The 22,172-nt window shown below is 44.1% G+C and overlaps 2 protein-coding genes across 3 annotated transcripts; one reads left to right on the plus strand and one right to left on the minus strand.

The window, feature by feature from the left end:
* Positions 1 to 3,462: 3,462 nt before the first annotated feature.
* On the minus strand, positions 3,463 to 9,295 carry LOC119850827 (fatty acid-binding protein, adipocyte-like). Its single transcript, XM_038389491.2, has 4 exons — positions 9,047 to 9,295; positions 8,142 to 8,314; positions 6,789 to 6,890; positions 3,463 to 3,701 (listed from the first exon to the last, which is right to left on the minus strand). Exons 1-4 carry the CDS (start codon positions 9,117 to 9,119, stop codon positions 3,651 to 3,653), a joined length of 399 nt encoding a protein of 132 aa, XP_038245419.1. The 5' UTR covers positions 9,120 to 9,295; the 3' UTR covers positions 3,463 to 3,650.
* Positions 9,296 to 9,954: 659 nt separating this feature from the next.
* LOC122458643 (myelin P2 protein-like) lies at positions 9,955 to 16,745 on the plus strand. Of its 2 annotated transcripts, XM_043507675.1 has the most exons (6): positions 9,955 to 10,550; positions 12,273 to 12,445; positions 12,828 to 12,927; positions 13,327 to 13,378; positions 14,889 to 14,892; positions 16,734 to 16,745. In XM_043507675.1, exons 1-4 carry the CDS (start codon positions 10,352 to 10,354, stop codon positions 13,356 to 13,358), a joined length of 504 nt encoding a protein of 167 aa, XP_043363610.1. In that variant the 5' UTR covers positions 9,955 to 10,351; the 3' UTR covers positions 13,359 to 13,378; positions 14,889 to 14,892; positions 16,734 to 16,745. The 2 variants fall into 2 exon arrangements, with proteins under 2 accessions (XP_043363610.1, XP_043363609.1); XM_043507674.1 differs by lacking the exons at positions 14,889 to 14,892; positions 16,734 to 16,745 and having other exon boundaries at positions 9,963 to 10,550; positions 13,327 to 13,564.
* Positions 16,746 to 22,172: the final 5,427 nt, after the last annotated feature.

Consider the following 22,172-nt stretch of genomic DNA (forward strand, 5'->3'; position numbering starts at 1 on the left):
CTCTCTTTTACCTAGCAGCTGGGGCATTCAGCGGGAGACTTTCTTGTTTCACCAGTATTTTGAAATTTACAGTTTAGGTTGAACCAATTTCTTTTTTGAACAGGGGTGGGTAAATGGACAAATCCCTTGGCTGTTGCAAATGGGGACTGGAGTCCTAGTGTGTCCAGAAAGATGACAGGTACTGATGTCTGTGAGGGTGGAGACAGAAACCATAAAGAGGCTGCTGCTACTGTGGCCACAGTAGGGGAGGTAGTGGCAGATAGTACTGGGCACTTAATTATGGGTGTTTGCTGCTGAGACTTGGAGCAACATCAGTGGCAAAACTCCCATTGACTTCAGTGGGGACAGGATTTCATCCCTGCTGTCTTGTCAGTGGGTTGGTAGCCTTGATGGCCAGGATGGAGAGGACTTATCTGCAGATGTGTGTGAGAGAGAGAGGAGGCTCTTGGTTCTATTATCTTTTTCAGTTGTGATGTTTATAGAATCATAGAACTGGAAGGGACCTCGAGAGGTCATCTAGTCCAGTCCCCTGAAGGCAGGACAAAGTATTATCTAGACCATCCCTTACAGGTGTTTGTCCAACCTTCTCTTAAAAATCCCCTATGATGGAGATTCCACAACCTCGTTAGGCAATTTATTCCAGTGCTTAACTACTCTGACAGTTAGGAAGTTTTTCCTAATGTCCAACCTAAACCGCCCTTGCTGCAGTTTAAACCCATTGCTTCTTGTCCTATCCTCAGAGGTTAAGAAAAACAATTTTTCTCCCTCTTCCTTGCAACAACCTTTTATGTACTTGAAAACTGTTATGTCCTCTCTCAGTCTTCTCTTCTCCAGACTAAACAAACCAATTTTTTCAATCTTCCCTCAGAGGTCATGTTTTCTAGACCTTTAATCATTTTTGTTACTCCTCTCTGGACTTTCTCCAATTTGTCCACATCTTTCCTGAAATGTGGCACCCGGAACTGGACACAATACTCTAGTTGAGGCCTAATCAGAGCAGAAGAATTTCTTCTCGTGTCTTGTTTACAACACTTCTGCTAATACATCCCAGAACAATGTTTGTTTTTGCAACAGCATTACACTGTTGACTCATATTTAGCTTGTGATCCTCTCTGACCCTCAAATCCCTTTCCGCAGTACTACTTCCTAGGCAGTCATTTCCCATTTTGTATGTGTGCAATTGATTGTTCCTTCCTAAGTGGAGTACTTTACATTTGTCCTTATTGAATGTCATCCTATTTACTTCAGACCATTTCTCCAGATCATTTTGAATTTTAATCCTAGCCTCCAAAGCGCTTGCAACCGTTCCCAGCTTGGTATTGTCCGCAAACTTTATAAGTGTACTCTCTATGCCATTATCTAAATCATTAATGAAGATATTGAACAGAACCAGACCCAGAACCGATCCCTGCGGGACCCCACTCGTTATGCCCTTCCAGCATGACTGTGAACCCCTGTGGGTCTCCTAGTGCAGGATCAAAGCTGTACTGGAAACATACAAATGAAAGATGGAAAAGAAACAACAAAAAGCAAAGAGAAAGAGGAGTGGGGTTTGGTACACAGTTTGCTTGTTCTGTGCGTTTTCCTTTTTCTTAGTCGTTTTAGCAATATTCTCTGTCACCAGGTCTGTAAGCACTTTCCCAAGAGCTAGGCTGATATTTTGCAGCAGCTGATGGACACTCTTAAAAATCACTTCTAGATATTTTACATCTCCTGGACACCCCTCTCCCAATTCACATGTAGGGAGATACATATTGTAAAGTCTAGCATCAGAATGATCTAAGCTGAGTTAACTGGGCTGCTTTGAGAGGATCTGCAGGTGATGGGCTGCTTTGTAGCAAGGCTTATGCCCAAGGTTCCTGAGACTCCATATGCACCGCTCCAGAGCATCCAGCCCATGGGGCTCTTCCCCCATTGGAATACCACTGCCTCATGTTCTACTAGCAGCCTCCCCCTCGGTAACTCACTACTGAGAGGGGATCTGTCAGCATAGTATCCCCTAAATAACCTGCAGTTTGTAGACAAGAAATAGAGGCACACGTTCCCATAAGGAGCCTGCATGATGGTGCAGCTTCCCTGCTCTGGGACCTGAGCTAACTAGCATGATTGCAGCTTAAGCAGACGTACCTTGGAATTTCAGTACAAACAGACCCAGAATTTCACCCTAATGAAATTTTGCTTCTAGGTTGATGAGCAACAAAGGAATGACCCTGAGATGATTATCATCCATTAATTTTTGGATAGTTGAATTGAGATATAATAGGCAGAGCCCCATCCCTATCAATTTCACAGCCATGAAAAATGTGTCAGACCATGAAATAAGCCCCTCCTTATGAAATCTGATCTCCCTTGTGCTGCTAGGAGCACCCCACCTGGGGGGTGCCCACCTGCAACTCCTGGCCCAACCTGCCTTCCTGCAGCAAAAAGAAGGTACCTGGAGGTGGATCTGATCCCTCCCCCCAAGAGCGGCCATCTAGGGGAAAAAGCAAGCCCTTTTCCTCCCCAGCCTGGCCAGAACTAGCAGCTAGGAGGCCCAGACTGGTTGCTTCAGGCAGCATGGAGAGATCAGACCCACCTCCAGGATACCAACAGGTATAGCTGTTCTCAAGGGGCTCAGCAGAAAAGTGAGGTGGCAATCCCATGATTCTCATCCCCCTCCCCAAACAGGTGTGTGACACCTTCCTTCCCTCTCCCCCCCAACACTCATTTTTGGGTCAGGACCCTCATGGTTACACCACCATGAAATTTCAGATTTAAACATCTGAAAATGGTAAATTTATCAATTTTCAAATCACATGGCCATGAATTTGGTAAGGCTCTAATAATTTGTGACTGGAAGCCTATGATTGCAAGCCCTGTGTTAATAGAAACTGAAGATCTAAACAGGAGACAATGATATACACCTGATTCAGGTATCTAGGTCACTATTCAAAGACTGGGAGGTATGGAAGTGGTCAGTGTGTAATGCTAATTACATTGATGTGTGGAAGACTGGTTTTGTTAGCTTTAGAGGGTCTTGCTGCTTTAGTTGCGTTTTGTTCTGACCCAAGTTGAGCTGCAAGCTGTTGGAATTTTTACATGTACTTGTATAAGCCAGTAACAGGATAATACTATGGTCAGCTATTTTCACAAGGGTCTATATGATTTCAGAGACTAGATACAGTCTTGAAGCATGGGTCTGGGAACACCTAGCTCCTAAGTACTGTGGAACTTAAAATGGAGGGGCTTCCCTATTTGAATTCTCAAGCCATATCCTCAAACAATCAGACACGAAGAGCTGTCCAAGGACAACTATTGTTTTAGTTAGGACAGTGTTGTCAACCCTGTCGAAATATTGTTCTGCTAGTAGTCACAGTGAGACGATTGCTCTCAAAGCCTATGTTACTCTACCACTACAGAGGTCAGTATTAGACAGTTAACCTTCCTTTGGCAAAGAATAAACCAAGATTAGACAATCCCCACTATATGCTCAGAAATGTTTTATTTAATAGCCACAGTCACTAACTGCAGATTAGTTACAAGCATATTCCTAGTAAAGTTGCATCTCAAAGTGATTAAGAAGCTTGCAGAATTGGACAGCAGTGTTGTGCAGCAGTCATTGAACAGATTCTTAACAGCAAGTTCTGATCCAACATGGAGATGGCAATTCCTCAGGCCCTCTCATAGCCTCTTGTGCTGGTGACATTATTCATGGTGCATTCCTAGAAGGCAAGATGATTAATTAGGTTTCTATTACAGCAGAGTTCTAGGAGTCTAAGTGAACAAGGATATCTGTCATATCAGAGTCCAAGGTGTTTATTTAGTATGTCACTCTGATATTTAATATTAGCACAAGAATCAAGCATTTCTTGCCTCCTGGAACATGCTAGAGTGATCCTGATATCAGCTTAAATTATCAGCCAGCACTTGAACAGCAGGCTTCATGTCTGCCTCTAACTTTCTGTCCAGCACTCAGATTGGTGTTTAGTACAAGAATACAAACTCTTGGGTTTTGGTCTCTTTAGGGTCTCTCCACTAGTTTTGTTACAAGTGGAACTTTCCTACTTTGTAGGTTATGGGTTGGGTTTAACCTCGTTTAAAATGGTGGGTGTAACAGTCCCCCTTCATTTGTGAGACGTGTAAGAAATAATTAAGTGCCTTTTTGGAACCAGACAGCTGAAACACTAGGACCCTCCAACCAAACACAGATATATCACTACCTAAGAACAGAGGCAGATGTTGCACAATCTAGGCTCTTGTTTGATGGAGGTTTGCATCTCTGTCCATGAAGAGACGCTGAAGTGGCAGAGAAGCAGAGAACCAAGATACAGCCAGAACCTTAGAACCTAGCCTTGAGAACCTCAAGGGACTGCATACTTTTGGACAAAGTACTGGCAGGAGAAGGGCTTGGAACTGAGCAAAGATACTGTGTGTTCAGGAAAACAGGACTTTGTGCACGGTAAATACCAGATGTCAAATCAACTCTTCCTCCTAAGCAAAGAGTCCACTAGACCAAGTTTTGCCTAGCTGCTCAGACTTTGACTCCCTCAGGGAACAGATGGCCAGGATCCCCTGGGGGACTAACATGAAAGGGAAGGGAGTCCAGGAGAGCTGGCTGTATTTCAAGGAATCCCTGTTGAGGTTACAGGGACAAACCATCCCGATGAGTCGAAAGAATAGTAAATATGGCAGGCGACCAGCTTGGCTTAATGGTGAAATCCTAGCGGATCTTAAACATAAAAAAGAAGCTTACAAGAAGTGGAAGGTTGGACATATGACCAGGGAAGAGTATAAAAATATTGCTCGGGCATGTAGGAAAGATATCAGGAGGGCCAAATCGCACCTGGAGCTGCAGCTAGCAAGAGATGTCAAGAGTAACAAGAAGGGTTTCTTCAGGTATGTTGGCAACAAGAAGAAAGCCAAGGAAAGTGTGGGCCCCTTACTGAATGAGGGAGGCAAGCTAGTGACAGAGGATGTGGAAAAAGCTAATGTACTCAATGCTTTTTTTGCTTCTGTTTTCACTAACAAGGTCAGCTCCCAGACTGCTGTGCTGGGCAACACAAATGGGGAAGAGATGGCCAGCCCTCTGTAGAGATAGAGGTGGTGAGGGACTATTTAGAAAAGCTGGACGTGCACAAGTCCATGGGGCCGGACGAATTGCATCCGAGAGTGCTGAAGGAATTGGCGGCTGTGATTGCAGAGCCCTTGGCCATTATCTTTGAAAACTCGTGGCGAACGGGGGAAGTCCCGGATGACTGGAAAAAGGCTAATGTAGTGCCCATCTTTAAAAAAGGGAAGAAGGAGGATCCTGGGAACTACAGGCCGGTCAGCCTCACCTCAGTCCCTGGAAAAATCATGGAGCAGGTCCTCAAAGAATCAATCCTGAAGCACTTAGAGGAGAGGAAAGTGATCAGGAACAGTCAGCATGGATTCACCAAGGGAAGGTCATGCCTGACTAATCTAATCGCCTTTTATGATGAGATTACTGGTTCTGGGGATGAAGGGAAAGCAGTGGATGTATTGTTTCTTGACTTTAGCAAAGCTTTTGACACGGTCTCCCACAGCATTCTTGTCAGCAAGTTAAGGAAGTATGGGCTGGATGAATGCACTATAAGGTGGGTAGAAAGCTGGCTAGATTGTCGGGCTCAACGGGTAGTGATCAATGGCTCCATGTCTAGTTGGCAGCCGGTGTCAAGTGGAGTGCCCCAGGGGTCGGTCCTGGGGCCCGTTTTGTTCAATATCTTCATAAATGATCTGGAGGATGGTGTGGATTGCACTCTCAGCAAATTTGCGGATGATACTAAACTGGGAGGAGTGGTAGATACGCTGGAGGGGAGGGATAGGATACAGAAGGACCTAGACAAATTGGAAGATTGGGCCAAAAGAAATCTAATGAGGTTCAATAAGGATAAGTGCAGGGTCCTGCACTTAGGATGGAAGAATCCAATGCACCGCTACAGACTAGGGACCGAATGGCTCGGCAGCAGTTCTGCGGAAAAGGACCTAGGGGTGACAGTGGACGAGAAGCTGGATATGAGTCAGCAGTGTGCCCTTGTTGCCAAGAAGGCCAATGGCATTTTGGGATGTATAAGTAGGGGCATAGCGAGCAGATCGAGGGACGTGATCGTTCCCCTCTATTCGACACTGGTGAGGCCTCATCTGGAGTACTGTGTCCAGTTTTGGGCCCCACACTACAGGAAGGATGTGGATAAATTGGAAAGAGTACAACGAAGGGCAACGAAAATGATTAGGGGTCTAGAGCACATGACTTATGAGGAGAGGCTGAGGGAGCTGGGATTGTTTAGTCTGCAGAAGAGAAGAATGAGGGGGGATTTGATAGCTGCTTTCAACTACCTGAAAGGGGGTTTCAAAGAGGATGGCTCTAGACTGTTCTCAATGGTAGCAGATGACAGAACGAGGAGTAATGGTCTCAAGTTGCAATGGGGGAGGTTTAGATTGGATATTAGGAAAAACTTTTTCACTAAGAGGGTGGTGAAACACTGGAATGCGTTACCTAGGGAGGTGGTAGAATCTCCTTCCTTAGAGGTTTTTAAGGTCAGGCTTGACAAAGCCCTGGCTGGGATGATTTAACTGGGACTTGGTCCTGCTTTGAGCAGGGGGTTGGACTAGATGACCTTCTGGGGTCCCTTCCAACCCTGATATTCTATGATTCTATGAAAAGAGGGGTAACCATATTTTTGTAGCTCACTTTGTTCTTACATGCACCAGCAGCTTTCTTAATGAGCATTTCTGTTTCAGCTAAAGCATTTAGTGCTCACATGAGGGTTTAAAAAAAAAATTGAACTCACGACCACAAGCTTAGTGTCCACCAGTTTTCTCTTTATTGTCGTCTCTTTGCCATCCCACTTCTGCACATGAATCAAAGAGCCATTGTCCAAGGTGATAATGCTCTGCCAAGACAAAAGAAGCAGAGGGACTCTGGGTCAGATAGTCACAGCACACAGAAGATTTGCCTCTTCAAATCATTTAACAAATCCCATGTTCACAGCAGAGATTCAAGTTTCCTGGGAAGATCCAGATTTCAGAAGCTTCTTTACCACTGCTTGCACAGCTTCTTAGAAGGCACAGATCCCACTGTACTGTGGCTGTGAGCCTTGACTAGCATAGGAGACATGTGCCACCACAATACATCCATTTTGTCAGCCCTCCTCCCCCCACTGCTGGAAGAAAAGGTGTCAGGACACAGGTGGGGACTGGAGTTGGGGCTAATCCCCCCACTACCTTGTGTTATCACTTGTGATTTGATGAAGTGCCCTATCAGATAATGCATTACATGACTGCATAGGGGCACCATCTGCTTTGGCCTGACACAAGCTTCTCCAGTAAGTGCAGCTGCATGTTGAGATTTAAGAAAGCATGGCAAAGAAGGGGAGTAGAAATTCTAGTCTTATCTATGGGGGTTTTTCTCCCTTTTCTATCCTGACTGATTTGAGGGTGAGTAGACACAGTAAAAGGTGCCACTGCCAAGACTACAACATAGCCCGCCCCCCACCCCAGAGGCACTTGTCTTCCCCCAAGTAATTTTCTCTGCCTCAGGTACCTTGTATTCAGTAAAAACATCCTGTTGAAATTTTGCAGCTAGTCACTTTGAGAGACAGTCCTATTCTACACCATGCAGCAGATAAGGAGCATTTACTGGTCAGCCTTTAGAGGGAAGATCTGGGCTTGTGACCATTTTCTGCTTTACATTGAATGCAGGAGAGCTGGATGTGGTCAGTTTTTTTGGTTGTGTTTTTAGTTGAGTGTTAGCAATTGAGGTATTTCCTACCCCAAAAAGGCTATGGCAACTTAAGTAGTCAAATTTTACTACTTTAAACAAACACTGAAAGCCAAGCCATTAATAGAAGGGATTTTTTTTGAGTAAGCATTTTTATTTACCATCTGTTAGTTCCAGTGACTAGTGAACACTTCGAAGAAAGGAAGTTGTTACACTTTATTGATCCAAGGGAGGCCTTCAGTTTGTGGGAGTACAATGGGCATGAGGATTGCCTTAGGGCCAGCCAGAAGTGCCAGGCATGACATCCCCAGTTCTTATGAGGCAGGGGCAGAGGGGAACCACGTCTAAAGAAAATAATCATGAAGCAAGGAAGGGCACAAACCCAAGAGTCCTTTGCAAGTCACCTTTAAAGATTAACCCTCACCTTGGTTTTCCTATCATCTGCTGTGGTTTCCTCAAACTCTTCCCCCAGCTTGAAGGAGATCTCAGTGTTTTTAAAGGAGCTCTCTGTTTTGATAGTTATGATGTCATCATTAGTACTGATAATCACACTAGGCTTGGCCAGGCTGCCAAGCTTCCTAGTAGCTAAACCCACTCCTTGAAAAGAAAGGCACAAATTAGCAGCTTGGATTTTACATGCACATCCATGAGAGAGAACTTGGTAAATAGGTCTGTGAATGTACTAGAATTCATCTCGCTCTCTACTATGTAGGCTCTACAGTTCTAAAAAAAGAGATCAGCAGATACTATATAGACTGTTTCCTTCTGTATGTTGTAAGAAGGTACCATTTTAATAGTCACCTTAGAAGTTGAAACAGTAAATTGAGTTGTACTAATACACTCTAAGAGACAGCTAGATACAAGCCATAGATGTGGAGTTTATATCCTAATCCAAGCTTTCATAAATAATAGTGGTGTTTATTTGGGCCATATACTTAGTATCAGCCATTCAAGTAATTATATTAGAGCCCTCATAACATTTCCTGCTTATGAGTGAGAATTAGTTTGTAGATGTACAAACTATCAATAGTTAAGAATGCAATATCAGTAAACAGCTCCATGCAGATACAAAACTTCTAGCCTTCCCTTTACTAGGAAGGAAGAGCTATGACTATTAATTAGGAAAGAAATATTTGAAATATATAATGAAAGGGTTCTATCACCCCAAATAATATCAAACAATCAAGACTACAGAGATATTCTACGCTGTTACCAAAGTGAATCACCCATAAATAAAAAACAAACAAATAAACAAACCCCAAATGCTATCTTAATATCTTCTATTTTAAGGAAGGGGAAACCTTGTTTAACTTATAATATATTCCTTACCCAATTCTTTCATATAGCTCTCAAAGTTTTCACTAGAAATGAGTTTCCAGCTTCCTAAAAATGACTCACACATGACAGAAAATGTAATTAGAAGGATTACTAAGCAAAGAGAAAATTAGTCTCCTTCTAAAACCAGAAACTGCTATGAAATATAGGTGCTCAATCACTTAATTTTAAAGATGCCCTAAACTTGTGATACTCAGGGACAAGCAATCAGAAGAGGCAATGTAAGGACTCCAATCACTTTCACTTTTATTTCATTTAGCACAAAAGGGCAATTAATAAAGGTCACTAATCTCAAATTAATCTGCTATTCAAAACTGAGTGTTTTCAATGGAGAGACATAGTAAATATAAAGAATCAGCTTTCCCCAATTAGAGAGGGATCAGCTGAAAGAGACCTGTCAGTTTGTGTAGATTCAAAGAATCCCTTCCCGATGTGCCTGAGAGGACCTACACAAGGCTTGATTACTGCCTGTGATGATGTTTCCTGGCTCCTACCAAGTACTGATCTTCCCCCTAAACTGAGCAAGCTCTGATTGTCTCAAACCTGGCTCCCACAACATCTCTCTCCTCCCCCCACAAAGACAGTGCTCAAATTGGGGGCAGGGAGTGGTGATGTACTTTAACTTTTGCCCCTCTTGCCCCTGCCAGCTGCAGTGCAAAGGCTGCACAGCCATGACCACAAAAGTCCCTCAATACCCGCATCAGTTAAGAATCCTCCCAATATTCATTCCACCTGCAATACCTAATCCCCACTAATCATTATGTGCCCCAGAGCTCCTGACAGTTCTGATTCCCTGATTTGTGTTCTAGGTCTATTGGCTCAGCTGTTGTTGGGAGGGAATGAAGGCAGAACCTGAGGATTGTTGGTTTCTTTAAAATACAATATTATATGCCAGGTATCATGGAGACTTTAGGAATATAATCCACTGTTTTTTAAATTCCACTTACTTTATGGGGGCTTAAATAGTTGACCCCATCCCTTTCAGATAGATGCAACTCTTGTTTTGGAAGGCTACTTTTTTTTTTTTTCAAATTATCCCCTGTAGTGTCAGGGGAAAGCCACAATCATTATCCTGCAAATATGTACTTAACTTTAGAAACACTGAAGCCAAAGGGAATACTTAATACTGCATAAGTATTTGCAGAACCAGGGCCCAAGTTTGTGGATTCTTTCTGCCCTTGTGGTTTTTACCGTAAGCACCTTGAATTTAACTTTGTTACAAGAAAAAATACAAATGAAATATTGATAATTAGAAGGCCTGACATAATTTTCTCCTATTGGTCATCACCCTAGTATCACATGTTTAGGAAATCTTTAAAAATAAGCTGTTGGGCAGGGGGGTGTTATGATGTATTGCTTGTTGGTTTCCTGCTGAAAGTTTGGAGTCCCCGGCCCAAGGATCGTTGTCTAGTAAATCCAAACAGAATGTGTGATCAGTTCTTAGGAATCTGGAAACTTGTCTCCAGTGAAAAATCTGAAGATTATATGAAAGAATTAGGTGAAAAATACTGTTTTCTTAATTAATAATCTTGTGATTCTTTTTCTCTTTATATAAACTGTAGTGGGTCTGGAATTTACTCTTGTAACTAAAAAAAAAAAGACAACTTATACTGATTTTCAGGAGATGCCAGTTAATTGTACTCAATAGTGTTCCAGCTGTATTTCCTAGAGCATGTAGTTTGTGAAGGGATCAGATATTACCTGGTCAAGTGCTGAGATATACAACATAGTTATTTAATTAGCTCTCATCAATATCACTGTTCAATCTGAAAATTACACTACACTACTTATAGTCTTAAATTGCCATGCTGGAGCGGGGAGGGAAGTAAAAAGGCATTGTAGAGTTTCCTCGTTGTGTTTCAATAACTCCATATCTAATCTTCTTAGCTTACAAGTAAAAAGAGAATTCCTTGGTACCAAACACAAGTTAGGTTCTGAGAGTTAAGTTAGATTTTTGTTTCTATTTTGTACATCATCAACAGTGATGAGGGTCAGACCATGCTTTCTGTAGCTGCTGTGCAACTCGGCTGCATTCAGTGGGCTTGTAGAGGTGTCAATGACTGGAACTTACTAACCTATCGTGTGTAAACAGGATTGCATGAAGTCTAGCTCCCTGACTCATGTTTGTTCTGCTTCTGTTGGGTAAACTGGAGTCAAAAGATGTAACAACTTCTTTTTGTCACTAATGTAAGTAGCAATGACTAAATCCATAGGCCACATCTATTGAGTAAAAAGGTGCTTTCATGTGGGGGCTCTTCCGACTATGAAGACTTCTTGAAGGACATGAAATACTAGGTAACTGACACACTCTAGAGTAAATTCCGTGCTCCATAGGTGAACCTGTATTCAAATCAATTACACAGGTGTCACTGAAGCAACCTATCTAGTGGTTTATATGGGGAGTCCTAAATGAAGCATAACACATCTAAATAGTTGAGATGGAAAGGGGCAAGATTCCAAACTGGCTTCCATAATAATCCTGCTATTAAGATTTGTAGACACAAAACAAAAAAGTATGTATGCATAAAGGCATACAGCTAAAGGTAAAATAGTAGCTGCTGTGGTGTAGTAACACAATAATAATAACGAATACTGAGCTCTTGTAAAGCACTTTAAGATCTACCAATGAAAGTTACTATACAAGGGACATCGGTATCATTATCCCCATTTTATAGATGAGGAATTGAGACACAGAGAGGTTAAGTGACTTGTCCAAAGTCACCCAGCACTGCAGTGGAAGAGCTGGGCAAAAAACCCAGGTCTCCTGAGTTCTGATCTAGTGCTAAACCCACTAGAGAACATGGCCTCCCATAAATGTGCCTCCCTGATTCTCTCCTCTACTCCTTCAGTATTTGGTTTAACATGGGAGATAGGGAAACCTCTGACTCCCCAAAATGTGTGGATTCCTCACATCTTTATAGATACCTGGAAATATTTTATCAAAAGGAAAATTTCACTCTCTGAAGTAAGAGATGAGCAGATAAGGATTCTTTAAGCCTGCTGACTATCTGAAGAGTGGGGGGAAATGCACACCTATATTTATGATGCCTTTCTGGGGGGACAGGCTGTTTATCTGTTCATGTCCTTCTAATTATCCCAGTCTCCATTTCCAGGCCACCCTTTGTGCTCTCTCCTTCATTGCCAAACAGAACTCCTGTCTTTTTCCTTTGTTTTCAGAATAGAGTGAAATCTTAGATGGTATCTTGTGTGTCTTCTTCAGGAGTGGGCTTTGCCATGAGGAAACTGGGCAGCCTGGCAAAGCCTACTGTGATCATCAGTGCTGATGATGATATGCTAACAATCAAAACAGAGAGCCCTGTTAAAAATACAGAGATCTCCTTCAAGCTGGGCCAAGAGTTTGAGGAAACCACAACAGATAACAGGAAAACTAAAGTGAGGGGAGTGCTTGGTGTTACTGATCAGCTTGTGTTGTGTGGATTTTTTTTCTCTTTTGGGTGGAGGGAGGGATAGGATAATCTACTTGAAAGCACTACAATCTGAAAACCATCAGATACAGCTGTACCATGGATCTGGAATTTTGATTAGGACAGAGCTGAGAACATGGTACGGTACACAGGGGGCAAACAGCCCCTTTAATTTGCAAGATACTGGGCAAAATAGCTCACCTTGCTGCTATGTTTCAGAGTAGCAGCCGTGTTAGTCTGTATTCGCAAAAAGAAAAGGAGTACCCGTGGCACCTTAGAGACTAACAAATTTATTAGAGCATAAGCTTTCGTGAGCTACAGCTCACTTCATCGGATGCATGTCTTTCCAGACTGTTGTAACCTTGGACAATGGCTCAATGATTCATGTGCAGAAATGGGATGACAAAGAGATCACAATAAAGAGAGGTGGTGGATGGGAAGATGGTCGTGGTAAGTGAGACTGTTCCTGCAATCTGATCAATGAACACTGCTCTTAAGGGATAGTTGAATCCTCATGATAGTCTCTTCATTTTGGATAATGTGGACCAGTGTTTTTATTAACAAGTGAAAACCCTTCATACTGTATCTTTGAACAGCATTGGAAATTGTTTTAGCCACTTCTAAGTACTGCTTAAAGACCATTGCTGTCCAATGACTTCTTCTAAACTGAAATTTTGAGACCAGTGGATTACTAATGTAATTCAGTGCTAAGTGTGGTGACTTAGACTGCAGTCTATTTTACTGCTCTCTACTTTCAGGTGCATGCTAGACTTACAGAACAGCTTTGCTAAGACATTTCTATCTTGTATTGCTATTGTAATTTCATTGAACTTCTCTTCATCCTTCTGGGAATCTACCATGAAGTATGCCATCTGCACTAGAGTCTATGAGAAAGCATGAGGAAACTCTCTGCAGTTAACTGCAACTTGCTGCTTGGAACTGGCTCAGTTCCCCAAGATAAAGGCTACTGTCTTTTTCCTTCTGTTTGCAAAAGTTTTGAATAGTCATGTGCCTGCAATGTACCATACTTCAGCTTAGTTGCTACTTGTTTGAACTGTGGCTAGTGAATAAAATATTTCCAGACTAATGACCTAGAGTATTTGTGTTGTGGTGATGCCTGATGCCTTGGAAAGGTATGCTTATACTGCAATCAGGCCGCAATCTGGGCCCCTTCCATCTCTGTGTCCTAGAGCCCAGGGCAGCCTGAGCCCAAACATCTACACTGCAATTAAACACTGCCTTCACCCCAACCCACATCAGCTGGCAAAGGCCACCCGCAGGTGCCTAACTGGGGAGAAGATATACCTGAAGTGGCCTACTTGACCTTGATTAGGGCAGGAGTGCCTCAAATAGCCAAACCATAGGCACAAGATAGGTTTCTCCCCCATTCTGAGGGGTTAACAAAAAGAAATGGGGGAGTCATCTATTTGAGGGACAGACCCCAAAATGCTTGGATGATAGGGTCAAAGGAATATGGTAGAGGGAACACCAAATGGAAAACCCCACTGCTCCAAGAAGAATGCTAGGAAGTTAGAAGTCTAAAATGCCCCACTGGAACTCTGTCCAGGTGGGAGAAGGAATATAGTCACAAAGCTTCCCAGGGAGGTCTTAGAAATGAACCAACTTCCTAAACTATTTTAAAAAATCACTTATCTCCTCTTTTCTAGATCTTTATATTACTGATGTCTCCCTCTCCTGAGATGGACATTCAGAGATGAACACAATGCTCAAGATGAGGGTGCTAACAATTTTATATAGTGGCATAAGAAGTTTCTATCTTCAGTCCCATCTCAATACATTCTGGTTTCTAATTGCTGCACACTTTCAATGACACTTGTCTTGGAGTAATTGTTGTTGACTGACAATTCTGCAGTGTGTATGTAGCTCAAATTGATCCTTGCCGTAGGAATTCTCTTTCATTTATCAACAATGATTTTCACCTGCATTTGTGCTGCTCATTAGCCGGCTCTGTAATTCCTCAAGAGCAAGGCAAACAATCTTCCTTAGTCTCACCTAATCAATTTTCAAATTACTGGCAAATTCCCACATCTCTAAAACCCCCTGTTCAGGATCATTAACAAACATAAGACTGGTCTTCTTACAAGTGGAGCACTCCAGGGATGTGCACTACTTTACAATGTTCAAAACTGCATAACCTTCCTCCTTTACCAGTTGCCAATTATTGGCCTTTCCCCTGAGACTAATTATCTTCCACCATAGTCTCTTGAAAGAGACTTACAAAAAAGTTTTTGTCAAAAGACAAGTCAATTGTCTTCTACTTTAACTGGCACTCAATTCTACAGGGAAGCTATCTTACCATTTCAAAACATGTTCTGGCTTGTTTCTTGGACTTTCATCTCTGGCTTTTAGAGCTCTGCCTTCAGTTATTGTTGGAAATAATTAACTTTGCCAGATGTTGAAGTAAGGTTTGTTGGCCTGTAACTTCCTAGGTGGCCCCAGTGCCTCTCAATTTAGGTACAACATTAGTCCCCTGCTATAGGAATGGACTGTGTGTGTGGCTTTTTATTAAAGAGACAAGGTGGGTGAGGTAATTTTTACTGAACTAACTTCTGCTGGTGAAAGAGACACGCACTGGAAACTCAAAAGCGTAAGCGTTCTAGTGGTGCATTCTAGACCTCTAAACAGGGATGAAGCAATAGCACAAGAGCTGGAGAAAATCTCATTCTATGCCCCTTTCTGATACAGAGAAAGTTGTTAGTCTCTAAGGTGCCACAAGTACTCCTTTTCTTTCTGCAAATACAGACTAACACGGCTGCTACTGTGAAACCTGTCATGATATAGGAGTTTCACTTAACCATCAGTAGTAGCTTGAGTATTAAACAGATAATTATAGTATTGCCTTTGGCACTGTCTGGCCCACCTTTACCCCTCACCTTTTCCAGGAAGTCCTGCTCCACCATTGAAGAGCACTCTATTTATTTGCTTCCTGTTTCTATCACTCAGAAACCTAGATTTTCCCTTCCTCTTAATACAAGATGTTGACTTTAGTAGAGACTGATAAGATCCAGTGATGCAAGTAGAATTCATTTCTTATTGGTACGCCGCACTAGTTAAAGCGGGGGGCTGGGGAAGGGCATGTGGCTCTCACTTGACCCCAGCCCAGGGCTCTGCGCTTTCCCCTTCCCTTCCCTCCCCATGATCCATCCCCTGTTTTTTGCAGGGGGGGAGTGCTCCCAGTGGGTAAACATGGCACAGCTGCTGTGTGGGCTGCTAAGAGAAGAGGGCTTGCTGTCTGGAACAAGAGCCATGTTAGGATATAGATATTCAGGCCTGTCTGTAAAGGCCTGTACTCTAAGAATTTTAGGTGTATTCCTATCACTTGGCTAGTTATAGAGGTATAAAAGAATCAAAATCACTGTCTGCCAGCATAAGGGCCTTCTCTTACTGTGACAGTCTGAGGCCCTGTTGTTAGGCTAAGATCTCTGGCTAAGCAGCAGAGGTAGCCATAAGCTGGGAAGCGAATGGTCACATCCTCACATTCCAAACTAGTCACATTGAAATCAGGTGCTATTGGGCTGTTAGGAATACAGTCCTGTCCTGATAATGCCTATCGCCTCCAGAGAAACAGAAGGGCCTAGAAGATGTAAAAGGAAACTTAGTTTGATAGCATCCTGTCTGGCACTCACTTGTCAATAGCTGGGATGTGAAATCCTCACTTCTGAATTGTTTTGTCATTATAGTTCCCACTTTGCTATTGTTTGTCTGTATAATCTCTGTCCAGTTCTGTAATTGTTCCTGTCTGCTGTATAATTAATTTTGCTGGGTGTAAACTAATTAAGGTGGTGGGATATAATTGGTTACATAATCATGTTACAATATGTTAGGATTGGTTAGTTAAATTTCAGGAAAATGATTGGTTAAGGTATAGCTAAGCAAAGCTCACGTTTTACTATATAGTCTGCAGTCAATAAGGAAGTGGGTGGCTGTGTGTGGGGGGAAATGGAAACAGGGAATGGGGGTGGGGAATTGGAATCATGTTTTGCTAAGGGGGGGAATGGGAACAGGGACACAGGTAAGGCTCTGTGGTGTCAGAGCTGGGAAGGGAGACACTAAGGAAGGAAACTGGAATCATGCTTGCGGGAAGTTCACCCCAATAAATATCGAATTGTTTGCACCTTTGGACTTTGGATATTGTTGCTCTCTGTTCATGTGAGAAGGACCAGGGAAGTAAGTGGGTGAAGGAATAAGCCCCCTAACAAGCCAGTTCACAGTCAAACTGCTTTGGGAATTGCCAGCGGAAGAGCTTCAAACCAGCTCCCTCTGACAGCAGAGAATATTTTTTTCAAACATGCTGGCAACCGAGCCCCATGCCAGTAGCTCCTCTGGCGTGGTTGTACAGCCCCCAGGTCTTCCACAGAGCTGCGTCTCCTGAGTCCTGGCCAGGGTCTGTAGAGCAGCCCCGCTGGAGGACAGGGCTGGGTGCGGGAGGCTAGGACGGTACAGCCATGCCGGTGTGGGGTTCTGCTCCTTTTGCCGCTGCAATTTCTGGAAGAGCCCTGAACCACATGTTCCTCCCAGGAACCGTCGTGGCAAAAGGAGCCCTCGCAGCCCTATGCCAGCAGCTCCTCTGCCATGGCTGTACCATCCCAGGCAGGGCTGCCCTAGAGATCCTGGACAGCAGATGCAGGCATGCAGCTGTGTGGAAGGGCTCGGGGAGGTACTGCCGTGCTGGAGGAGCTGCTGGTGTGGGGCCGCCTGATGGCCCGACATTCTGCTCCTCCTGTGTCTTTCTGCTATGCCATACCGGCTCTAAACAGCTTACTGGTACTGCTGGGTGGACCGGACCAGACTGCCCTACTTACATCACTGATAAAATCTAACATAACTCCCCCTTTTACTTTGTCCTTGAAATCTACCATGGTGAATATAGCTAAAGCACCCCTGCAGCTGGCTCATCATCAGGTGCCATAATCTCTGGGAGTTATTTGCATCCAATGCAAGATACAGCAGCCTGTAGACTGCTCAAACGTGTGCTAGGGACCAGGTCAGTGCCTGATGGCCCCAGGATCAGCAAAATGTGAAGGTGAGTCACCTTTCCTTCCAGCCCTTTTCTGGATGTACATCAAGTACAGCTTTGCCACTTCAGACAAGCAGGGGAGCAAAGGACAGACTCAGCACCTTCTCTCTGAAGGCAGACACATTTCTAGTCTCCTGTTAAAATAATAATGTCTCACCCAGTTCTTTCATGTATTCCTCAAAGTTTTCATTGGAAACGAGTTTCCAAGTTCCCAGGAAGAGCTCAGGAGCTGTGGGATTTTGCTGGGCATTGACAAGAACAGCTGCTGCTACCATGGAGAAAAAAGAAGGCGTGAGATATATGAACCCTGGCACCTTCTCTTTAAAAATGGCTTGACTATGTAATAATCAAGGCCAACTAGTGACAGATAGTGTAGGGATAAAACAATGCTAGGAATCAGATTCCACTCACCAGCATTTTTATTTCCTTAGCCACGATATTAAAAGCAGAGCTAATTACAGTAAATGCCCTACAGTTTGGTAGTCCCAGACTCTTATGCTAGAATAATATAAGTTATACAAGTCTTATGCTAGAGGGCCATATTTAAAAGAGGGGACCAAAATGAGCACGATAAAAAAATTACCTAATCTAAATAACAATGACATTGGCAGCTATAGATCCTTCTGAGCAATCAGCCCATTGTTTTTTTAACCATGACTTACTTATTTGGAAATAAAGCTCGACAGCTCTCTGTCCTTTCAACAACACAGCAAACAAACATGCTAAAATTCAGTGAGGAATCACAAGTCTCTTCAGCCTTGCCAGCAACTCATATGGCGACAGTGCTGCAACCTAACAGACATCTGCCAGTCCCATAATTATTGTATCTATGGAATACTGTGCGGCAGCTTGGATCTCTAGTTATCATTGTGTTAAGCTGGACTCTAGTATCAACTATGGCCTTTGAATCATCTGATGTGACCCAGACAACTCACATCTCCACCCTTCCGCTTCCAGCTCCCATTGCTGCCCCAGCAATTGGGTGTGAGGGCAGAGCTAGGGCTGCATTGTTGCTCACAGTCAACCACAGACAGCTTACGTCACAATTTCATCTCAAAGCCACATCCAAAATGCCAGATAATGTGACCACTTTTTTTAAACCATTGAGCCTCCCAGACAGTACCTCAGACACAAACTTTCTAAGGAATGGCAGCACCAGGAGGTTCAGGACTATATTTTGCATTGATGTAACATTTCTTGACAGATAGACAACTCATATCCATATCCTCTAGTGTCTCTGGATCAGCTCTTGAATGCCCCGCAGACGATTGTCTGAGCCAAAAGATCCTTCTTTGTTACAACAGGATATATTGGAGTCATGGACGGTTTAACTTGCATCTTTACTGTTAAGCTACATGAGCTCCCCATCCTGCCCCTGTGGAGCTCAAGAACAAACAGCGTGCCATCTGATGATGGACTGCCCTCTTTATTATCTTGATGGTAGATGGATGTGCTTGACGTCTCTAGATAATGCTGCTGTGATAGAGTGGCTACATCACTTACCCAACCTCTAATTCATTGTTTGTGCAGCCAGAAGCCATATGCCAGACGTAACAGTGGATCCAGTTTCTACCATCCCATGCAATTTACAAAGTTTAAAATGTTTTCTAATGAAATCAATTCCTTTGCTCCTGACTCACCCAAATGTGGTGCGTGTCTGAGAGAGAGAGAGAACGCGCAGCACTAACGGGGCCTATGCAAAGTTTCTGGTTAAAATCTTCATTTTGGCTCTCTTTTCCAACTGTTATGTTTTTAATCAAACAATTATTTCAATAGCCTCTTTTCTGTACTTGCGATGATATTACTGACATACAGATGTTCCAGAGACACTTCTAGACTTTGCAGAAGTGGACATACATTTTCCCCTCTTGCATATCTTTTGTTGTGAGAAGTTTGTTACAATAAACCACGTTCATTTCTTAAATGCAGATACATTAATACCCGTGGGAAATTCTCACCAAGTTTTAAAGCCTGCTTGCTGAACTACACTCTCATTAGGGCTCTGAAGTGAGAGAACCAGGGCCTTGTCTGATCCCCATTAAAGATTTCACACCCCAAGAAGGGAAGGGTTTATATTCAATTATACTTTGGTTTCTCATTATGGGCCTGACCCAAAACCCACTGAAGACAAAGAAAGACTCACATTGACTTAAATGGGCCCTTTATAAATTGGGCTAGAGAATGCCTTTGTCTGTGAAGCATTCCTTTCCAACAAGGCGGTACAGGAAAACTGGATTGCCTGGAGCGACCCACTGTAAACATCAGCAAGGATTGCCTCACTGAGGAGAATGGTGTTTCAAAGGTGTTCTCAGTCTGGACAATCTGTTCTTCAAACTGGTATAAGAGTTGAAGAAACCAGACTACAAAACTAGAAAAACAACCTGGGGACTAAAGTTTTCCTGATCCGCTGGAAAGGGGGATGGGAGCATTTTTAAAAGCAGCAGTAATAAATCTCCAATCCAGCAGAAGGGACTGTTCTGCTGAAATCCAAAAGCAGCTGGGGGTGAGGAATGAATCACCTCTAATCTGCAAGGCCCTGTGCCACACTGTCACATACTTAACAGCGGGGGACAATTCAGTGAGATAGTTAAGGGAGAAAAGATTACTTCAGCTGGGAAGAAGTTGGGACTTGCTGGGGGATGAGTCTGGATATACTCAGTGGTGAGTTGGAGCCGGTTCGCACTGTTTTTCTAGAACCAGTTGTTAAATTTTGAAGCCCTTTTAGAACCGGTTGTTCCGCGAGGGACAACCGGTTCTAAAAGGGCTTCTAAATTTAACAACCGGCCAAAAGTGGCGCCTTAGGCGATGACTCCCTGGGTGCTCCGGGGCTGGAGCCCCCACGGGGAGAATTTGGTGGGTGCAGAGCATCCACTGGCAGCTCCCCACCCCGCGCCCAGCCCCAGCTCATCTCCATTCCGCCTCCACCTCCTCCCCTGAATGTGCTGCCCTGCTTTGTTTCTCTGCCCCACACCCCGGCTTCCCGCGAATCAGCTGTTCGTGCAGGAAGCCGGGGTGGGCTGAGAAACAAGCAGCGGCTTCGCGCTCAGGCCCAGGGAGGCAGAAGCGAGCTGGGGTGGGGGGGCATGAGGAGGGCTGCCCGCGCCACAGCAGGTAATCCGGGGGGCACGCAGGGGAACCATTCCCCGCCCCAGCTCACCTCCGCCTCCCTGGGCCTGAGCACGAAGCCGCTGCCTGCTTCTCAGCCCTCCCAGGCTTCCCGTGCGAACAGCTGATTCGCGGGAAGCTGGGGGGGTGTTCAGGGGAGGAGGCGGAGCGGACGTGAGCTGGGGTGGGGTGCGGGGAGCTGCCGGTGGGGGCTCTGCACCCACCAAATTTTTCCCATGGGTGCTCTAGCCCTGGAGCACCCAGGAAGTCGGCGCCTAAGGCGTCACTTTTGATGTGATCTGTGGGGGGAGCAGCCGCTCCCCCTGCTCCGCCCCCAGCTATGCTCCCCCGCCCCTAGGAGCCAGAGGGACCTGTCAGATGCTTCCTGGGAGCTGCCCCAGGTAAGCACCGCTGGGACTCCCCACCTCGACCCCCGGCAGGTCCCTCTGGCTCTTAGGGGCGGGGTGGGCACCCACTACGGTGGCCCATGAGACCCTCCTGCCCAGTTCTGGGGCAGTCAGGGGACAGGGGAGGATGGGTTAGGGGTCCCGGGGGGGGGTGTCAAGGAACGCACGGGGTTGGATGGGGCAGGAGTCCCCCGGGGCCGGAGGAGGGCAACGACCCCCTCGTGGGGTGAGGAGGGAATCGGTTGTTAAGATTTTGGCAGCTCATCACTGGATATACTGGGGAGTCAATGAAAGAGGTGAACTATACTAGGAAGAGGAAACAGGAGTCATAGATTAGATCACACTATGGAAGTGAGTCTGAAGAAGAGCTGCACTGGTGCTAGACACGAAATTACCACAATGCCAGGGAAAGAGAATTGGGCCAGAGAACTGGAGGTTGGGAAGGAATTCTTAGGTATGGGAATTGGCTCCTTTGACTGTGCGTTACGATAGTAATTTAGGATCAAAAATAATTAGGAAATATACCATCAATATAATATCTCATTAATGTCCACACTACAGTTAATAGGTTCAAATCTCCTGTCAGTTACACCCATGCAAACTTAAAGTCAGTTGGGCTGCACAGGTGTAATTGATAGAATTTGCCCCAATAACTTTAATTATACATTACATTTATTGAGACTTCTATCTGATGATGCAAACTTTCAACTGCCAGGAACACTGGAAATAGAAGAGTTGATATAGGCTTCCAGAATTAAAATAGATATGGAAATATAGCATGCTTGAGTCCAGGAGAAGAAACTGAACAACCAGTATTTGCAGACACAGCTATCACTGATGGGGTAATTCGTTGGGACATAGTGACCTTTTAATAACAATTAGTGAAAATGGATTATGGTATTAAAATAAAAAGCCTCCATTTTCACAATTAGGAGAAATAAATGATATGTAAACTGATTGCAGTTTCATGGGTATCATATATGCTTTATGCACTGCAACTCCCATGTGATAATATAGCTGAAGTATTCCATACCAGCACTCCACAGGGGATGGAACAGGTACATGGTGGAACAGGTATCAGAGGTCAGGCTTCTGCTCAGGATCAGTGTTCATAGAATCATAGAATCATAGAATATCAGGGTTGG

Source organism: Dermochelys coriacea, chromosome 2 (genome assembly GCF_009764565.3).
Source record: "Dermochelys coriacea isolate rDerCor1 chromosome 2, rDerCor1.pri.v4, whole genome shotgun sequence".
Classification (NCBI taxonomy): domain Eukaryota; kingdom Metazoa; phylum Chordata; order Testudines; family Dermochelyidae; genus Dermochelys; species Dermochelys coriacea.